General features: G+C 54.2%; 1 protein-coding gene across 1 annotated transcript in view; it reads left to right on the top strand.

Annotated features, from left to right (window-relative positions):
- The window catches only part of LOC119958417 (polyunsaturated fatty acid lipoxygenase ALOX15B-like), a 46816-nt gene that overhangs the window by 17101 nt on the left and 10842 nt on the right, over nt 1–18873 (top strand). Inside the window, exons 7-10 of the mRNA XM_038786938.1 lie at nt 1862–2005; nt 3576–3779; nt 7635–7721; nt 15673–15842. Coding sequence (XP_038642866.1) covers nt 1862–2005; nt 3576–3779; nt 7635–7721; nt 15673–15842 — 605 coding nt within the window. The remainder of the gene's footprint in view (nt 1–1861; nt 2006–3575; nt 3780–7634; nt 7722–15672; nt 15843–18873) is intronic.

Genomic DNA, 18873 nt, shown 5'->3' with positions numbered 1-18873 from the left:
CCCAAACCCCACCTGCCAAGCCACTTCCCCCCCCTCCCCCCTCTCCAAATCACAGGACCCCACTCTACATCTCCCCCCAAAACAGACCAGACCCCACCAACCCCCCCAAAACTGGACCCCACCCCAAACCCCCAACCGAACCTGAGACTCCCACAACCCGACCCCCCCCCCCCTTCTCCGACAGCCAGAGCCAACCAGACATGACACACCCATTTCCCCCCTCCTCCACAAACAGACCCATCCCTCCCTGAAACCCCCCTCCACCCCCCCAACACACCCACCCCACTCCCCGGTCGCGTATTCCCCCCCCACCTGACTCGACCCAACTCAACAATCCCCTCCCCGATCCGGCTCGAATCCCCCCCCCCCACCCCGATCCAACTCGAGCTCCCACCCTCCCGCGATCCGACTCGAATCCCCCCCCCCACCCCGATCCAACTCGACCCCACTCAACCCGACCCACCAGCCTCAACACATTCAGCTTCCAACCCCTGACATGACCCGTGGGGCTCGTCAGCATCCCCCCCCAACCACCACCAATTCAACCTGCCCCCCCCCCCCACACAACTCTTTCCCCTTCCCTCCCGCTTCCCATTCTTTTTCCTTAATCCTCTTAACCTTCTCTGCTCAAAGAGGACAATTTCAGTTTTCCCAATCGTGTCTCAGCCCCTCCCCCACTCCTACGTCTTTCCAGTAAATCTCCGCTGCCCCTTGGATGCCTGGAAATCCTCCCGAGGCTGACCTCTGTATTATTGAAGTCCGTCATCTCGTGTGAACAGCCAGCGGGCAGGTTGTTTCCACTGGTGGGTGACAGCAGAACTAGGGGGCATAGCCTCAAAATAAGGGGAAGTAGATTGAGGACTGAGTTTAGGAGGAACTTCTTCACCCAAAGGGTGGTAGGAATAACAGCAAATGGGATTATTATTTAAACGATAAAATATTAAAGCATGCTGCTGTGCAGAGACCTGGGTGTGCTAGTGCATGAGTCACAGAAAGTTGGTTTACAGGTGCAACAGGTGATTAAGAAGGCAAATGGAATTTTGTCCTTCATTGCTAGAGGGATGGAGTTTAAGACTAGGGAGGTTATGTTGCAATTGTATAAGGTGTTAGTGCGGCCACACCTGGAGTATTGTGTTCAGTTTTGGTCTCCTTACTTGAGAAAGGACGTACTGGCGCTGGAGGGTGTGCAGAGGAGATTCACTAGGTTAATCCCAGAGCTGAAGGGGTTGGATTATGAGGAGAGGTTGAGTAGACTGGGACTGTACTCGTTGGAATTTAGAAGGATGAGGGGGGATCTTATAGAAACATATAAAATTATGAAAGGAATAGATAGGATAGATGCGGGCAGGTTGTTTCCACTGGCGGGTGACAGCAGAACTAGGGGTCATAGCCTCAAAATAAGGGGAAGTAGATTTAGGACTGAGTTTAGGAGGAACTTCTTCACCCAAAGGGTTGTGAATCTATGGAATTCCTTGCCCAGTGAAGCAGTTGAGGCTCCTTCATTAAATGTTTTTAAGGTAAAGATAGATAGTTTTTTGAAGAATAAAGGGATTAAGGGTTATGGTGTTCGGGCCGGAAAGTGGAGCTGAGTCTGCAAAAGATCAGCCATGATCTCATTGAATGGCGGGGCAGGCTCGAGGGGCCAGATGGCCGACTCCTGCGCCTAGTTCTTATCTCCAACCTGCCTTCTACAGTTTCCCCAGGATATGTAGAAATCGCGGTAATCCAGGGGGGTTTATTTGCTCACTGACACCCGGAACATTGTCAATTGTGTGTGTTATTTCCCTCCAGAATCCCCTTTCCTGATAAACGATATTGCCCCCCCCCCCCCCCAGAATGACGGGTCCCGTTCTCATTTCAGAAGGGAAACATCTACATTGTTGATTACGAGATACTGCAAGGGATTCCGGCACATTCCATCCGCGGCGATCAGCAATACCTGGAAGCACCAATGTGTCTTTTATACTCAACTCCAGAGAACAAATTGATTCCCATTGCAATTCAGGTATGGTCTGCTCTCCGATCTATCTGTGATTTGCTCTGTTATTAACAGGCCTTTCCTCTGCTCGTCACCAGCTTTGTGAATTTGTCACAGGTAAATGGAACTCTTACTGACCTGCGTGTCTCTGCCATTTGCAATTTCTCCATCTCTCTCTCTCTCCCTTGCTGTCTTTTCCAGCAGTTCTCGCTCCATCCCTCTTTTTGTCTCCTTTGTTTACGTTGCCCCGTCTCCCATCCCTTTCCTTCACCCCCCCCAACCCCCCTCTCCTCTTTCTCACTGCGGTCTATCTCCTCGCTCGAGGTAACAGGCTCCCTCCTGCGTTTGGGAGACTGTGTGTTCTCCCGCCGGAACTGAATTGCACCCCATTTGCCTTCCCGGATGCCATTCCAAATCCTTGCCAGGAATCCTGGGGAATCCCGCTATTGGGCCGCCATTCCGACCGCGTAGACGGATAGTGAGGTCCCGCAACACCCCCCCGTCCTCCCCGCACACAGTGCAATTCAACCCCCACCCCTGGATTTTCTGGGTTTCCCCTTCTCTCCCCCTACCCCCCCCCCCCTCCCCAGTACGGGGGTGACCCAACCCTCTCCTCCCCAAGACCCCCTAAATAAAGAGACCCCCCCCACACAGACCCCAGAAGAGGGACTCCTGACAGGACACCCTCCAGAAAAGAGAGTCTTGTCAGGCAGCCCCCCCCCCCCCCCCAACCAGAAGAGACAGCACTTAACTCTCTTATTTTTCTGTCGCTATCTCACTCTCTTTACACTGCCTTTATCTATCTCCTGTTCCGGTTTCCCTCTCGCCCTGCCTCAGCCTCTGGCCCCACCACCCCCAGCTCCTTGCTGTTGATCGCCCTCTCGCTCCGAAACATCAAAGGGTCAGACGGACCCAGAACCGGAACTCGGTCTCTCTCTCTCTCTCTCCCCACAGATGCTGCCGGACCTGCTGAGATCTCCCAGAACCTGGAGTAGAACATAGAACATAGAACAGTACAGCACAGAACAGGCCCTTCGGCCCTCGATGTTGTGCCGAGCCATGATCACCCTACTCAAACCCACGTACCCACCCTATACCCGTAACCCAACAACCCCCCCCTTAACCTTACTTTTTAGGACACTACGGGCAATTTAGCATGGCCAATCCACCTAACCCGCACATCTTTGGACTGTGGGAGGAAACCGGAGCACCCGGAGGAAACCCACGCACACACGGGGAGGACGTGCAGACTCCACACAGACAGTGACCCAGCTGGGAATCGAACCTGGGACCCTGGAGCTGTGAAGCATTTATGCTAACCACCATGCTACCGTGCTGCCCAAAAAAGTAGTTTTGCTTTTATTTCCCTAACCGAGGTTCAGCACCGGTTGAGTTTATAACGGAGATTTTATCCCTGCCTCACCCGGTTTGAAGTCGAACAATAAATTGCGACTCCGGCCTGGTCTTGACATTCCCTAAAAGTCTCTCTTCAAACTGAACATTCCCACTGGTGTGAATGACATCTTTTTAATCCTGTTAAAGCCTTGGCTTGACTGAAGAGTGAATGGTGTAATAATGTGATTTGTATGATTGACAGATCAAGCAGGAGCCAGGAGCACAAAACCCTATCTTCCTCCCCAGCGACAGTAAGTATGACTGGCGGCTTGCCAAGATGTGGGCTCGCCATGCTGATACACAGATACACCAGCTGGTCTCACACTTGCTGGAGACACACCTATTCGCTGAGATCTTCTGCATCGCCACGTTACGGAAGCTTCCAAACGCACATCCTATTTTTAAGGTATTTTTCAGGTGGAATGCTCGACTTACGGAGGCAGATTCGTCCTTTGCCTCATTTCACAGACCTTCCATTGCGCTCCTTACCCTGACTGGGCTGACAGACGGCCAGACGCCTGAGTTTGGGGGGGGGAGGGGGGCAGAAACCTTCCCCACGCAAATGTGAGGTTATCCATTTTGGTAGGAATAACAGCAAACGGGATTATTATTTAAACGATAAAGTATTAAAGCATGCCGCTGTGCAGAGAGACCTGGGTGTGCTAGTGCACGAGTCACAGAAAGTTGGTGCAACAGGTGATTAAGAAGGCAAATGGAACGTTGTCCTTCATTGCTAGAGGGATGGAGTTTAAGACTAGGGAGGCTATGCTGCAATTGTATAAGGTGTTAGTGCGGCCACACCTGGAGTATTGTGTTCAGTTTTGGTCTCCTTACTTGAGAAAGGACGTACTGGCACTGGAGGGTGTGCAGAGGAGATTCACTAGGTTAATCCCAGAACTGAAGGGGTTGGATTATGAGGAGAGGTTGAGTAGACTGGGACTGTACTCGTTGGAATTTAGAAGGATGAGGGGGGATCTTATAGAAACATTTAAAATTATGAAGGGAATAGATAGGATAGATGCGGGCAGGTTGTTTCCACTGGCGGGTGACAGCAGAACTAGGGGGTATAGCCTCACAATAAGGGGAAGTAGATTTAGGACTGAGTTTAGGAGGAACTTCTTCACCCAAAGGGTTGTGAATCTATGGAATTCCTTGCCCAGTGAAGCAGTTGAGGCTCCTTCATTAAATGTTTTTTAAGGTAAAGATTGATAGTTTTTTGAAGAATAAAGGGATTAAGGGTTATGGTGTTCGGGCCGGAAAGTGGAGCTGAGTCCACAAAAGATCAGCCATGATCTCATTGAATGGCGGAGCAGGCTCGAGGGGCCAGATGGCCGACTCCTGCTCCTAGTTCCTATCTCTGGTCCTGCCTGGGAACCCTATTGAGAATGTTGGCACGGGAATGGGATTGGATAAACAAGCTCTCACTGTGCGGACTAACATTGAATAATGAAATACCCGCAGGGGGAGGGCTGCCACGTAGAACTTCGCCCCACCTGTGTTGGTGAGTGGGGCAAACTCTATCCACTTATCCTTCTCTTCTTGACCAAGTAAGGAAAGTCAGAAAGGGCTAATTGAGTTTAACCAACGTGACGGGTTCCCTCCTGAGGCGATGGAGAGGGTTTGATGGCAATGCCTGATGAGATGTACACAGACTCCCAAAAAACCTTCAATAAAGTGTCACCCAACAGGCATAGCGCCCCTGGGCCAATATGTCAGAGAGAAGCGGCGGGAGAGACAAGGACACAAAGTTAGCAGGAAGCAGAGAATGGTTAGTTAGCATTGGTGAATGGTTGTTATTCAGACTGGAGTTGGCGCAGTGGTTAGCACTGCTGTCTCATGGCACTGAGGTCCCGGGTTCGATCCCGGCTCTGGGTCACTGTCCGTGTGGAGTTTGCACATTCTCCCCGTGTCTGGGTGGGTCTCAACCCAAAGATGTGCCGGGTAGGTGGATTGGCCGTGCTAAATTGCCCCTTAATTGGAAAAAATGAATTGGGTACTCTAAATTTATTTTTTTTAAATCTGGAATTAAAAGTCTAACGGTGACCATGAAACCATTGTCGATTGTGGTTAAAAACCCATCTGGGTCACTAATGTCCTTTAGGGAAGGGGAAATGTGCCGGCCTTGCCCGGTCTGGCCTACACGTGACTCCAGACCCACAACGATGGGGTTGACACTTTAACAAAATGGCACCCAGCTCGAGGGCGATTAGGGATGGGCAACAAATGTAGCCTTGCCTGAGACGCCAAATCTCATGACAGAATAATGAAAAAATAGTGGATGCACAGGTTGTAATTTTCTAAAATTCCCTCGGTGTGTATAGATTTTGGCAGATTGGAAAACTGTAAAAATAACACCCAAATTCTAGAAAGGAAGGAGGCAGAAAGCAAAGAAATGAAGACCACTTAGCCCAGCATGTTGTTAAGTAAATGCTAGAATCCATTGTTAAGGAAATAGTACAAAGGCATTTAGAAAATTCTATAGTTGGGCAGAGTCAACATGGTTTGGTGAAAGGAAAATCATATCTGACAAAGTCATTTGAGGATGCTCTTTGAGGGTGTAACAAGCAGGGTGGATAAAGGAGGAAAAGTAGATGTAGTATACCTGGATTGACAAAACGCATTGGATCAGGTTCCACAGAGAGGTTGCGACACAAGATAAGAGTTTATGGTGTTGTGGGTAATATATTAGCGTGGATAGATGGATGGCTAACGTTTTCAGGCTGTGAACTACAACAGGTAGAGCGGCGCAGGGATCAGTGCCGAGGTCTCAACTATTCTATAATTGGATGATGGAACTGGAAATAGCTGATGCAAAGATAGGTCGGAACAAAGTTGTGGGGCGATGTAATGGACGCGATTCAACGGGGTAATGGACGCGATTCCTGCACCGAGCTCGTCAGTGCAGGAAGTGACCGCTCTCTCTCTCACATTCCCTCTTCTAAACACGCCTAACTGATCAATTAAATCTGTTCATTTGGATCGCGCCCAGTGATCCAGATCACACCCTCTCGCGGGATCTCGTTCGATCTCGTTAGATGTCGCGAGGCTTCGCAAATCTCGTGAGAGGCCCCTCGCTCGTCCCGGGCGCGATCAGACCGTTCAATCAGCCCAACGAGAGACAACATCAAATGAACAATTCCAACGGGGTAATTTGGGAGTATATGCGTGGGGCCGGTTGGGAAAGTGGTTAATAAGGTCAATGAGACCCTGGGTTTAGTACAAATACGAAAGCAAGGTTGACCTTTTCTAAACCATTGGTCTGAGTTCTCCGGCCCTTCGGTGGGATATTTCAGTCCTGCCGATGGCCATTCCCCAGGGAGGGGTTTCCCCGGCAGCATTGGCTGCTGAACAACACATAGAACCACAGACATCGGCGGGCCTGGGAGATCCCCCTGCTGGCTATTGACAAGGTCCATCGGAAAACACGTCCAGGATTTAGCACCAAGCCGGAGAAAGGAGATGAGCATAGAGTCTATCTGTGACTATCCCATTCAGCACAGTGTTCGTGCCACACAACACGATGGAGGGTATCCTCAATGTGAATCATAGAATTTACAGTGCAGAAGGAGGCCATTCAGCCCATCGAGTCTGCACCGGCTCTTGGAAAGAGCACCCCACCCAAGGTCAACACCTCCACCCCATCCCCGTAACCCAGTAACCCCACCTAACACTAAGGGCAATTTTGGACACTAAGGACAATTTATCATGGCCAATCCACCCTAACCTACACCTCGTTGGACTGTGGGAGGAAACCGGAGCACCCGGAGGAAACCCACGCACACACGGGGAGGACGTGCAGACTCCGCACAGACAGTGACCCAGCCGGGAATCGAAACTGGGACCCTGGAGCTGTGAAGCAATTGTGCTGTCCACTGTGCTACCGTGCTGCACTTTGTCTCCACAAGGATTGTGCGGCGTCCTTTCGGACCCAGACAGCTCGGTCTGTGGTGGTACTACCGAGTCACCCTTGGTCATGGACATTGAAGCCACCCAGAGTACGTTCTGTGCCCTCGCCACCCTCAGTGCTTCCTCCAAGTGGTGTCCAACATGGAGGAGTAACTGATTGATCAGCTGATGGTGGCTGGTACGTGGTAATCAGCAGGAGGTGTCCCTTGCTCAGGTTTAACCTGAAGCCACGGGGCTTCACGTAACTTTGTAAAATCAGTTGCATTATCAGAAATCAACACAGATACATAACAGCATTATTATGTGTGAAATTGTGGAGAATAAATCTCAACGCTAAACCTCTTCAATCTTCCAGCTCCTCATGCCACATCTGAAATTTACTTTGAATATCAACACAGCAGCAAGACAACTGCTGATATCAGAGGGCGGGGTTTTTGATCAGGTGAGCGAGCCATTTCTCATTCCCAAAAACAACAATTCTCACATTGTAATAATGTCACAGCAGAAACCCACCGGGGGAAATCTCAAAAGAGTCACTTTGGGGGAGGTGGTGTTCAAAATAAATCCAACTGAACAGAGATAGGCTGTCTCAGGCTTTACTGGCCAATCGAGGGATAAATAAAGGCCAACATCTAGGAACAGTGGGATATAGAGAGGGGACGGACTGGGGAACAGTGGGATATAGAGAGGGGACGGACTGGGGAACAGTGGGATATAGAGAGGGGACACACTGGGGAACAGTGGGATATAGAGAGGGGACGGACTGGGGAACAGTGGGATATAGAGAGGGGACGGACTGGGGAACAGTGGGATATAGAGAGGGGACGGACTGGGGAACAGTGGGATATAGAGAGGGGACGGACTAGGGGAACAGTGGGATATAGAGAGGGGACGGACTGGGGAACAGTGGGATATAGAGAGGGGACAGGACTGGGGAACAGTGGGATATAGAGAGGGGACGGGACTGGGGAACAGTGGGATATAGAGAGGGGACGGACTGGGGAACAGTGGGATATAGAGAGGGGACGGACTGGGGAACAGTGGGATATAGAGAGGGGACGGACTGGGGAACAGTGGGATATAGAGAGGGGACGGACTGGGGAACAGTGGGATATAGAGAGGGGACGGACTGGGGAACAGTGGGATATAGAGAGGGGACGGACTGGGGAACAGTGGGATATAGAGAGGGGACGGACTGGGGAACAGTGGGATATAGAGAGGGGACACACTGGGGAACAGTGGGATATAGAGAGGGGACGGACTGGGGAACAGTGGGATATAGAGAGGGGACGGACTGGGGAACAGTGGGATATAGAGAGGGGACGGACTGGGGAACAGTGGGATATAGAGAGGGGACGGACTGGGGAACAGTGGGATATAGAGAGGGGACGGACTGGGGAACAGTGGGATATAGAGAGGGGACGGACTGGGGAACAGTGGGATATAGAGAGGGGACACACTGGGGAACAGTGGGATATAGAGAGGGGACGGACTGGGGAACAGTGGGATATAGAGAGGGGACGGACTGGGGAACAGTGGGATATAGAGAGGGGACGGACTGGGGAACAGTGGGATATAGAGAGGGGACGGACTGGGGAACAGTGGGATATAGAGAGGGACACACTGGGGAACAGTGGGATATAGAGAGGGGACGGACTGGGGAACAGTGGGATATAGAGAGGGGACGGACTGGGGAACAGTGGGATATAGAGAGGGGACGGACTGGGGAACAGTGGGATATAGAGAGGGGACGGACTGGGGAACAGTGGGATATAGAGAGGGGACGGACTGGGGAACAGTGGGATATAGAGAGGGGACGGACTGGGGAACAGTGGGATATAGAGAGGGGACGACACTGGGGAACAGTGGGATATAGAGAGGGGACGGACTGGGGAACAGTGGGATATAGAGAGGGAACGGACTGGGGAACAGTGGGATATAGAGAGGGGACGGACTGGGGAACAGTGGGATATAGAGAGGGGACGGACTGGGGAACAGTGGGATATAGAGAGGGGACGGACTGGGGAACAGTGGGATATAGAGAGGGGACGGACTGGGGAACAGTGGGATATAGAGAGGGGACGGACTGGGGAACAGTGGGATATAGAGAGGGGACGGACTGGGGAACAGTGGGATATAGAGAGGGGACGGACTGGGGAACAGTGGGATATAGAGAGGGGACGGACTGGGGAACAGTGGGATATAGAGAGGGGACGGACTGGGGAACAGTGGGATATAGAGAGGGGACGGACTGGGGAACAGTGGGATATAGAGAGGGGACACACTGGGGAACAGTGGGATATAGAGAGGGGACGGACTGGGGAACAGTGGGATATAGAGAGGGGACGGACTGGGGAACAGTGGGATATAGAGAGGGGACGGACTGGGGAACAGTGGGATATAGAGAGGGGACGGACTGGGGAACAGTGGGATATAGAGAGGGGACGGACTGGGGAACAGTGGGATATAGAGAGGGGACACACTGGGGAACAGTGGGATATAGAGAGGGGACGACCTGGGGAACAGTGGGATATAGAGAGGGGACGGACTGGGGAACAGTGGGATATAGAGAGGGGACACACTGGGGAACAGTGGGATATAGAGAGGGGACGACACTGGGGAACAGTGGGATATAGAGAGGGGACGGACTGGGGAACAGTGGGATATAGAGAGGGGACGGACTGGGGAACAGTGGGATATAGAGAGGGGACGGACTGGGGAACAGTGGGATATAGAGAGGGGACGGACTGGGGAACAGTGGGATATAGAGAGGGGACGGACTGGGGAACAGTGGGATATAGAGAGGGGACACACTGGGGAACAGTGGGATATAGAGAGGGGACGGACTGGGGAACAGTGGGATATAGAGAGGGGACGGACTGGGGAACAGTGGGATATAGAGAGGGGACGGACTGGGGAACAGTGGGATATAGAGAGGGGACGGACTGGGGAACAGTGGGATATAGAGAGGGGACGGACTGGGGAACAGTGGGATATAGAGAGGGGACGGACTGGGGAACAGTGGGATATAGAGAGGGGACGGACTGGGGAACAGTGGGATATAGAGAGGGGACGGACTGGGGAACAGTGGGATATAGAGAGGGGACGGACTGGGGAACAGTGGGATATAGAGAGGGGACACACTGGGGAACAGTGGGATATAGAGAGGGGACGGACTGGGGAACAGTGGGATATAGAGAGGGGACGGACTGGGGAACAGTGGGATATAGAGAGGGGACGACTGGGGAACAGTGGGATATAGAGAGGGGACAGGACTGGGGAACAGTGGGATATAGAGAGGGGACGGACTGGGGAACAGTGGGATATAGAGAGGGGACGGACTGGGGAACAGTGGGATATAGAGAGGGGACACGACTGGGGAACAGTGGGATATAGAGAGGGGACGGACTGGGGAACAGTGGGATATAGAGAGGGGACGGACTGGGGAACAGTGGGATATAGAGAGGGGACGGACTGGGGAACAGTGGGATATAGAGAGGGGACGGACTGGGGAACAGTGGGATATAGAGAGGGGACACACTGGGGAACAGTGGGATATAGAGAGGGGACGGACTGGGGAACAGTGGGATATAGAGAGGGGAGGGACTGGGGAACAGTGGGATATAGAGAGGGGACGGACTGGGGAACAGTGGGATATAGAGAGGGGACGGACTGGGGAACAGTGGGATATAGAGAGGGGACGGACTGGGGAACAGTGGGATATAGAGAGGGGACACACTGGGGAACAGTGGGATATAGAGAGGGGACGACACTGGGGAACAGTGGGATATAGAGAGGGGACGGACTGGGGAACAGTGGGATATAGAGAGGGGACGGACTGGGGAACAGTGGGATATAGAGAGGGGACGGACTGGGGAACAGTGGGATATAGAGAGGGGACGGACTGGGGAACAGTGGGATACAGAGAGGGGACGGACTGGGGAACAGTGGGATATAGAGAGGGGACGGACTGGGGAACAGTGGGATATAGAGAGGGGACGGACTGGGGAACAGTGGGATATAGAGAGGGGACGGACTGGGGAACAGTGGGATATAGAGAGGGGACGGACTGGGGAACAGTGGGATATAGAGAGGGGACGACACTGGGGAACAGTGGGATATAGAGAGGGGACGGACTGGGGAACAGTGGGATATAGAGAGGGGACACACTGGGGAACAGTGGGATATAGAGAGGGGACGGACTGGGGAACAGTGGGATATAGAGAGGGGACGGACTGGGGAACAGTGGGATATAGAGAGGGGACGGACTGGGGAACAGTGGGATATAGAGAGGGGACACACTGGGGAACAGTGGGATATAGAGAGGGGACACACTGGGGAACAGTGGGATATAGAGAGGGGACGGACTGGGGAACAGTGGGATATAGAGAGGGGACGGACTGGGGAACAGTGGGATATAGAGAGGGGACGGACTGGGGAACAGTGGGATATAGAGAGGGGACGACACTGGGGAACAGTGGGATATAGAGAGGGGACGGACTGGGGAACAGTGGGATATAGAGAGGGGACGGACTGGGGAACAGTGGGATATAGAGAGGGGACGGACTGGGGAACAGTGGGATATAGAGAGGGGACACACTGGGGAACAGTGGGATATAGAGAGGGGACGGACTGGGGAACAGTGGGATATAGAGAGGGGACACACTGGGGAACAGTGGGATATAGAGAGGGGACGGACTGGGGAACAGTGGGATATAGAGAGGGGACGGACTGGGGAACAGTGGGATATAGAGAGGGGACGGACTGGGGAACAGTGGGATATAGAGAGGGGACGGACTGGGGAACAGTGGGATATAGAGAGGGGACACACTGGGGAACAGTGGGATATAGAGAGGGGACACACTGGGGAACAGTGGGATATAGAGAGGGGACGGACTGGGGAACAGTGGGATATAGAGAGGGGACGGACTGGGGAACAGTGGGATATAGAGAGGGGACGGACTGGGGAACAGTGGGATATAGAGAGGGGACGGACTGGGGAACAGTGGGATATAGAGAGGGGACGGACTGGGGAACAGTGGGATATAGAGAGGGGACGGACTTGGGAACAGTGGGATATAGAGAGGGGACACACTGGGGAACAGTGGGATATAGAGAGGGGACACACTGGGGAACAGTGGGATATAGAGAGGGGACGGACTGGGGAACAGTGGGATATAGAGAGGGGACGGACTGGGGCACAGTGGGATATAGAGAGGGGGACGGACTGGGGAACAGTGGGATATAGAGAGGGGACGGACTGGGGAACAGTGGGATATAGAGAGGGGACGATCTGGGGAACAGTGGGATATAGAGAGGGGACGGAATGGGGAACAGTGGGATATAGAGAGGGGATGGACTGGGGAACAGTGGGATATAGAGAGGGGACGGACTGGGGAACAGTGGGATATAGAGAGGGGACACACTGGGGAACAGTGGGATATAGAGAGGGGACAGACTGGGGAACAGTGGGATATAGAGAGGGGACACACTGGGGAACAGTGGGATATAGAGAGGGGACGGACTGGGGAACAGTGGGATATAGAGAGGGGACGGACTGGGGAACAGTGGGATATAGAGAGGGGACGGACTGGGGAACAGTGGGATATAGAGAGGGGACGGACTGGGGAACAGTGGGATATAGAGAGGGGACGGACTGGGGAACAGTGGGATATAGAGAGGAGATACACTGGGGAACAATGGGATATAGAGAGGGGACGGACTGGGGAACAGTGGGATATAGAGAGGGGACGGACTGGGGAATAGTGGGATATAGAGAGGGGACGGACTGGGGAACAGTGGGATATAGAGAGGGGAGGGACTGGGGGAACAGTGGGATATAGAGAGGGGACGGACTGGGGAACAGTGGGATATAGAGAGGGGACGGACTGGGGAACAGTGGGATATAGAGAGGGGACGGACTGGGGAACAGTGGGATATAGAGAGGGGACGGACTGGGGAACAGTGGGATATAGAGAGGGGACGGACTGGGGAACAGTGGGATATAGAGAGGGGACACACTGGGGAACAGTGGGATATAGAGAGGGGACGGACTGGGGAACAGTGGGATATAGAGAGGGGACGGACTGGGGAACAGTGGGATATAGAGATTGGACGGACTGGGGAACAGTGGGATATAGAGAGGGGACGGACTGGGGAACAGTGGGATATAGAGAGGGGACGGACTGGGGAACAGTGGGATATAGAGAGGGGACGGACTGGGGAACAGTGGGATATAGAGAGGGGATACACTGGGGAACAGTGGGATATAGAGAGGGGACGGACTGGGGAACAGTGGGATATAGAGAGGGGACGGACTGGGGAACAGTGGGATATAGAGAGGGGACGGACTGGGGAACTGTGGGATATAGAGAGGGGACACACTGGGGAACAGTGGGATATAGAGAGGGGACGGACTGGGGAACAGTGGGATATAGAGAGGGGACGGACTGGGGAACAGTGGGATATAGAGAGGGGACGGACTGGGGAACAGTGGGATATAGAGAGGGGACGGACTGGGGAACAGTGGGATATAGAGAGGGGACACACTGGGGAACAGTGGGATATAGAGAGGGGACGGACTGGGGAACAGTGGGATATAGAGAGGGGACGGACTGGGGAACAGTGGGATATAGAGAGGGGACGGACTGGGGAACAGTGGGATATAGAGAGGGGACGGACTGGGGAACAGTGGGATATAGAGAGGGGAGGGACTGGGGAACAGTGGGATATAGAGAGGGGACGGACTGGGGAACAGTGGGATATAGAGAGGGGACGGACTGGGGAACAGTGGGATATAGAGAGGGGAGGGACTGGGGAACAGTGGGATATAGAGAGGGGACGGACTGGGGAACAGTGGGATATAGAGAGGGGACGGACTGGGGAACAGTGGGATATAGAGAGGGGACGGACTGGGGAACAGTGGGATATAGAGAGGGGACGGACTGGGGAACAGTGGGATATAGAGAGGGGATACACTGGGGAACAGTGGGATATAGAGAGGGGATACACTGGGGAACAGTCTAATTATTATTTATTTGAGGGTTTAGTGTAGCGATAGTAAGGTATTTGTCTAGATAACTGATGTGAGTTGTGTAGGCCCTGCTTACAATGACTGACAGAGAGTTTATGTATTGAATTAATATGTAAAATTGTGGCAATTATCAGTCTCGAGGGGCAGAATGGCCTCTTCCTGTTCCAATGTTCCTCATCCACTCTGAAAGTAAATAGGATCAGACACCGAGCTTTCCGAATGCTGAGCAGCTCGAAACCGAGGTCTGAAGAACCCTTTTCATCCAGTTACTTCGCCCAGTAAATGTCATGATGTTCGGAAAGTTTATTTGTTGGCCTTTTATCAAGAGGAAGAGAATTGATGTTCTGCAGCTCGGGTTCGGCCCCACCTGGAGTTACTCTGAGCTGTTGTGGGCCACACGCCTGAGGAATGATTTACTGGCCTTGGAGGTAGTGCAGTGTTGGTTTAGCAGATTTATCCTGGGACTCCCAAGGGTGAAATGACAAGGAGGCATTCCAGAATCCCAGGAATTTCGAAGGTTAAGGGGCGATTTGGTCAAGGTTTTCCAGCTGAGAGAGACCGTTTTCACGGATTGGGGAGTCCATGGCTGGGCAGTTCTGTTAAACTCTTGAAAAACATGGTTCTGTTTAGCACAGGACTAAATCGCTGGCTTTGAAAGCAGACCAAGCAGGCCAGCAGCACGGTTCGATTCCCGTACCAGCCTCCCCGAACAGGCGCCGGAATGTGGCGACTAGGGGCTTTTCACAGTAACTTCATTGAAGCCTACTCGTGACAATAAGCGATTTTCATTTCATTCTCAACCGGGAGAACCGTTTCCCTTTCTGAACACCATGATTTTCGAGAAGAACGTGGAGGTATTGAAGAGATTGTCGGAAAGATTCATGAGAAGTGGCTCCAGTTGTGTGGAGAGGTTGGGACGGTTTACCCGGGAGGAGAGAGGGTTGAGAGGACATTTGATCGAGATGTTCAAAATCACGAGGGGTCTCCTTCTGCACTAACCGTCCTGCGATTCCATCGTCTAAAAACTCAAACTGGATAATCCGAGAGTGAGATTGGGAAACATTTCTAAAGAACAAAAAGGGTGATAGAAATTTGGAATTGTCTTTACCAATTGATGAAGGATCAATCATTAATTTAAAATCTGGATTGATAGAGTTTTATTAGCCCAAAGTGTGAAGGGATGTGGCTGGGAAAGGCTGTAACTCATCCGCAGAACATCCACAGGCTCGGGAGGCCCAATGACTTCCTTCCATTCCGACGTTCCCGTTGGGAACCGTTACAAATTGTTAAATATGGTTCGAGAATTGGTTGCTACCACGTTGTATTCACAACTCCCAGTTTTTATATTCTGTACCTCTAGGCCTTCTCTACGGGAGGAATTGCAAAAATAGAAATCCTGAAAAGAGCTTTGGAGAAGACCACCTATTCCTCGCTGTGTCTCCCCGAAGATCTAGCTTACCGCTGTGTGGAAAAACTGCCCAGATATTACTACAGAGATGACGGGCTGAGAATCTGGTTCGCAATCAACAGGTCCGATTTCAACAATCGCACTTTCCACCACATTCCTTTTTCTTCTTTTTTAATAAATTTAGAGTACCCAATCATTTTTTTCTCCACTTAAGGGGCAATTTAGCGTGGTCAATCCCCCTACCCTGCACATCTTCGGGTTGTGGGACCCCACACAGACACGGGGAGAATGTGCAAACTCCACACGGACAGTGACACAGAGCCGGGATCGAACCTGGAACCTCGGCGCTGTGAGGCAGGAGTGCTAACCACTGTGCCACCGTGCTGCCCCCATATTCCAGACGTGAAGGCCGCTAAGATCTCCGAGCGACCCCCACTCCCCCCAGAGATGCCGATACTGAAGACCCCCGCTCTCCCCGAGATGCCGATACTGAAGACCCCCACTCCCCCCCCGAGATGTTGATACTGAAGACCCCCACTCCCCCCCGAGAAGCCGATACTGAAGACCCCCACTCCCCCCCCCGAGATGCCAATACTGAAGACCCCCCACTCCCCCCGAGATGCCAATATTGGAGACCCCCACTCCCCCCCGAGATGCCGATACTGAAGACCCCCGCTCCCCCCCGAGATGCCGATACTGAAGACCCCACTCCCCCCTGAGTTGCCGATACTGAAGACCCCCGCTCCCCCCCCGAGATGCCGATACTGAAGACCCCCACTCCCCCCGAGATGCCAATATTGGAGACCCCCACTCCCCCCAAGATGCCGATGCTGAAGACCCCCACTCCCCCCCCCCGAGATGCCGATACTGAAGACCCCACTCCCCCCCAAGATGCCGATGCTGAAGACCCCCACTCCCCCCCGAGATGCCGATACTGAAGACCCCACTCCCCCCCCGAGATGCCGATACTGAAGACCCCCACTCCCCCCCGAGATGCCGATACTGAAGACCCCCACTCCCCCCCCGAGATGCCGATACTGAAGACCCCCACTCCCCCCGAGATGCCGATACTGAAGACCCCCACTCCCCCCCGAGATGCCGATACTGAAGACCCCCGCTCCCCCCAAGATGCCGATACTGAAGACCCCCACTCCCCCCCGAAATGCCGATACTGAAGACCCCCACTCCCCCCCGAGTTGCCGATACTGAAGACCCCCACTCCCCCCCCGAGATGCCGATACTGAAGACCCCCGCTCCCCCCCGAGATGCCGATACTGAAGACCCCCACTCCCCCCCGAGGTGCCAATACTGAAGACCCCACTCCCCCCCCCGAGATGCCGATACTGAAGACCCCCACTCCCCCCCGAGATGCCGATACTGAAGACCCCCACTCCCCCACCAGAGATGCCGATACTGAAGACCCCCACTCCCCCCGAGATGCCGATACTGAAGACCCCCACTCCCCCCCGAGATGCCGATACTGAAGACCCCCACTCCCCCCCCGAAATGCCGATATTGAAGACCCCCACTCCCCCCCCGAGATGCCGATGCTGAAGACCCACACTCCCCCCCGAGTTGCCGATACTGAAGACCCCCACTCCCCCCCCGAAATGCCGATACTGAAGACCCCCACTCCCCCCCGAGATGCCGATGCTGAAGACCCCCACTCCCCCCGAGATGCTGATGCTGAAGACCCCCACTCCCCCCCCGAGATGCCGATACTGAAGACCCCCACTCCCCCCCCGAGATGTTGATACTGAAGACCCCCGCTCCCCCCCCCGAGGTGCCGATACTGAAGACCCCCACTCCCCCCGAGATGCCGATACTGAAGACCCCCACTCCCCCTGAGATGCCGATACTGAAGACCCCCACTCCCCCCGAGATGCCGATACTGAAGACCCCCACTCCCCCTGAGATGCCGATAATGAAGACCCCCACTCCCCCCGAGATGCCGATACTGAAGACCCCCACTCCCCCCCGAGATGCTGATGCTGAAGACCCCCACTCCCCCCAGAGATGCCGATACTGAAGACCCCACTCCCCCCGAGATGCCGATACTGAAGACCCCCACTCCCCCGAGATGCCGATACTGAAGACCCCCACTCCCCCCCGAGATGCCGATACTGAAGACCCCCGCTCCCCCCGAGATGCCGATGCTGAAGACCCCCACTCCCCCCGAGATGCCGATACTGAAGACCCCCACTCCCCCCCGAGTTGCCGATACTGAAGACCCCCCGCTCCCCCCGAGATGCCGATGCTGAAGACCCCCACTCCCCCCGAGATGCCGATACTGAAGACCCCCACTCCCCCTGAGATGCCGATACTGAAGACCCCCACTCCCCCCCGAGATGCCGATACTGAAGACCCCCACTCCCCCCCCCGAGTTGCCGATGCTGAAGACCCCCACTCCCCCCGAGATGCCGATACTGAAGACCCCCACTCCCCCCGAGTTGCCGATACTGAAGACCCACGCTCCCCCCGAGATGCCGATACTGAAGACCCCCACTCCCCCCCGAGATGCCGATACTGAATACCCCACTCCCCCCCCCGAGATGCCGATACTGAAGACCCCACTCCCCCCGAGATGCCGATACTGAAGACCCCAACTCCCCCCGAGTTGCCGATACTGAAGACCCCCACTCCCCCCGAGATGCCGATACTGAAGACCCCCACTCCCCCTGAGATGCCGATACTGAAGACCCCCACTCCCCCCCGAGATGCCGATACTGAAGACCCCCACTCCCCCCCCGAGATGTTGATACTGAAGACCCCCACTCCCCCCCCCGAGTTGCCGATACTGAAGACCCCCGCTCCCCCGAGATACCGATACTGAAGACCCCCGCTCCCCCCCGAGATGCCGATGCTGAAGACCCCCACTCCCCCCGAGATGCCGATGCTGAAGACCCCCACTCCCCCCGAGAAGCCAATGCTGAAGACCCCCACTCCCCCCCAAGATGCCGATACTGAAGACCCCCACTCCCCCCCCCGAGATGCCGATACTGAAGACCCCCACTCCCCCCCCCGAGATACCGATACTGAAGACCCCCACTCCCCCCCCGAGATGCCGAGACTGAAGACCCCCACTCCCCCCCCGAGATGCCGATACTGAAGACCCCCGCTCCCCCCCGAGATGCCGATACTGAAGACCCCCAC

The sequence above is a fragment of the Scyliorhinus canicula genome, chromosome 29 (genome assembly GCF_902713615.1).
Source record: "Scyliorhinus canicula chromosome 29, sScyCan1.1, whole genome shotgun sequence".
Classification (NCBI taxonomy): domain Eukaryota; kingdom Metazoa; phylum Chordata; class Chondrichthyes; order Carcharhiniformes; family Scyliorhinidae; genus Scyliorhinus; species Scyliorhinus canicula.
Note: the sequence above shows the minus strand (reverse complement) of the source record. Positions and strands in the feature narration are given on the sequence as shown.